The 1,589-nt window shown below is 35.4% G+C and overlaps 1 protein-coding gene across 1 annotated transcript; it reads right to left on the bottom strand.

Moving 5' to 3' along the window:
• On the bottom strand, window positions 211-854 carry LOC109133468. Its single transcript, XM_019246653.1, has one exon. The coding sequence runs from the start codon at window positions 751-753 to the stop codon at window positions 544-546; it is 210 nt and encodes a 69-aa protein (XP_019102198.1). The 5' UTR covers window positions 754-854; the 3' UTR covers window positions 211-543.

Genomic DNA, 1,589 nt, shown 5'->3' with positions numbered 1-1,589 from the left:
AGATTTCGGTGGTCTCAAAACCAACGGCAAAGCCATAGCTGTTCACACTCTCATCTTTTTCGCTATTTACTCCATTTTGATCCTCGCTGTTAATCTCCACATCTACACTGGCTGAGTATCTGAAATCTCATCTAGGTCTCTTCTCCTTTGGTTATGTTGTTTGATAAAATAAAGGTACCCTTTTTGAAAATGGGTCTAGAAGAAACTCTGTTTTTTTTTTTTTAACTTACCTTTGATCTATAGTTTTTGTTCTTTATGTTGTAACAAACAGATTTGGTCAAAAGGGTTGTGTTGTATTGTGATGTATCGTTACTTAAATGTATCAGTTTGCTTCTTTTAGTGCTTAAATTTTGTTTAAAAATATTATTACTTTTTTATCATCCTGTTTGATTAACCTTATTACTAGCAATAGCGAACAATGAAAGCTAAAAGAAGAGGAGAAATGTAGAAAGACTACAGATTTGTACATACATTGGAGTTTTGAAATATAAAGGCCTTCCCTTTTTTTTTTTTGTTGTTGTTACATGATATTAAGAGTAGAAACTAGAAATGGATGTGAATTTGTATAGCAATCACCAAGATTGTAAGTATACAAAAGTATATAACTGCGTGAATCAAAATGGCTATACCGCTTGTGGTCATGTTCCCGAATTCAACCACTCTTGTCCTGGCCGGAAGCTGGAATAGTAGTCCTGGTGAGAGTAGGATGAATAGAGACACCGCTACAATCACCGGTCCCCAATCTGTGCTCATGTATAAAGGTTTTGAATCTCTACTCTTCTTAGTGTTTTGTATTGAAGATGCTTATGTGAATTGTGTGTAAAAAAAAGAGTGTTTGTGTTGTTCTTTTGCTGATGAAGAGCGAGACAAAGTGGAGAGAGTTATGTAGAAGAAGGTGAGTGAGTGATGACTGAGTCTTTTTGGCTTTTCTTGGTGGCTAAGGAGTCGAAAGAAGAAGAGGTTAAGATACTAAGCTTAGTGATGGATTACGAGGAAAGGGCATTGTGTTTCTTTATTGGCTCTGCTTTTGTGAACTTATCGTCTTCTTTCTCTTTTTTGATGATTGTTCAATCAGTTGTTTCTATGCTCTTTGGTGTTGTTTGCTTTTTGTTAAAGAATTTGAGATAAAGTAGATTACTACATAAAGATTGTATATCAAGAACTGTGTCCACTTATTTGTTTTCTTAGCAGTTTGGTTTATCTTTTTGTTTTGTTTCTCTCTTGAGTCTTCTAGTAACAGTGGACCCGATTTAGTTTCCGTTTTCGATTCTCTGTTAACTGATTGGATCCGGTCTAATAAGCATTGAGTTCAGTACCTCTGTGTCTTGCGATTGATCTATGTTTTTTTGTCCTATGTATCTTTTCAAAATGTTCTGATCTTTATTTTATTTTTTTGTTAGGCTTGTACTAATGGTGTTGAATTCGAGCTCAAGAATCAATGAGGGTCAAATGGGCAGACATTTTAGGTTCATCAGTGATTGGTTTGGAGCAGAGATGTGACAGTTATGAGCAGTTAACACCTGTAGCCATATCGCGTTTAGGTGCTACTTCGAATACTGTTTAGATTCGGGTACAATACTTCCATACAT

This window comes from Camelina sativa, chromosome 6 (genome assembly GCF_000633955.1).
Source record: "Camelina sativa cultivar DH55 chromosome 6, Cs, whole genome shotgun sequence".
NCBI lineage: Eukaryota > Viridiplantae > Streptophyta > Magnoliopsida > Brassicales > Brassicaceae > Camelina > Camelina sativa.
The sequence above is the reverse complement of the archived record's forward strand: the minus strand, read 5'-3'. Positions and strand labels throughout refer to the sequence as shown.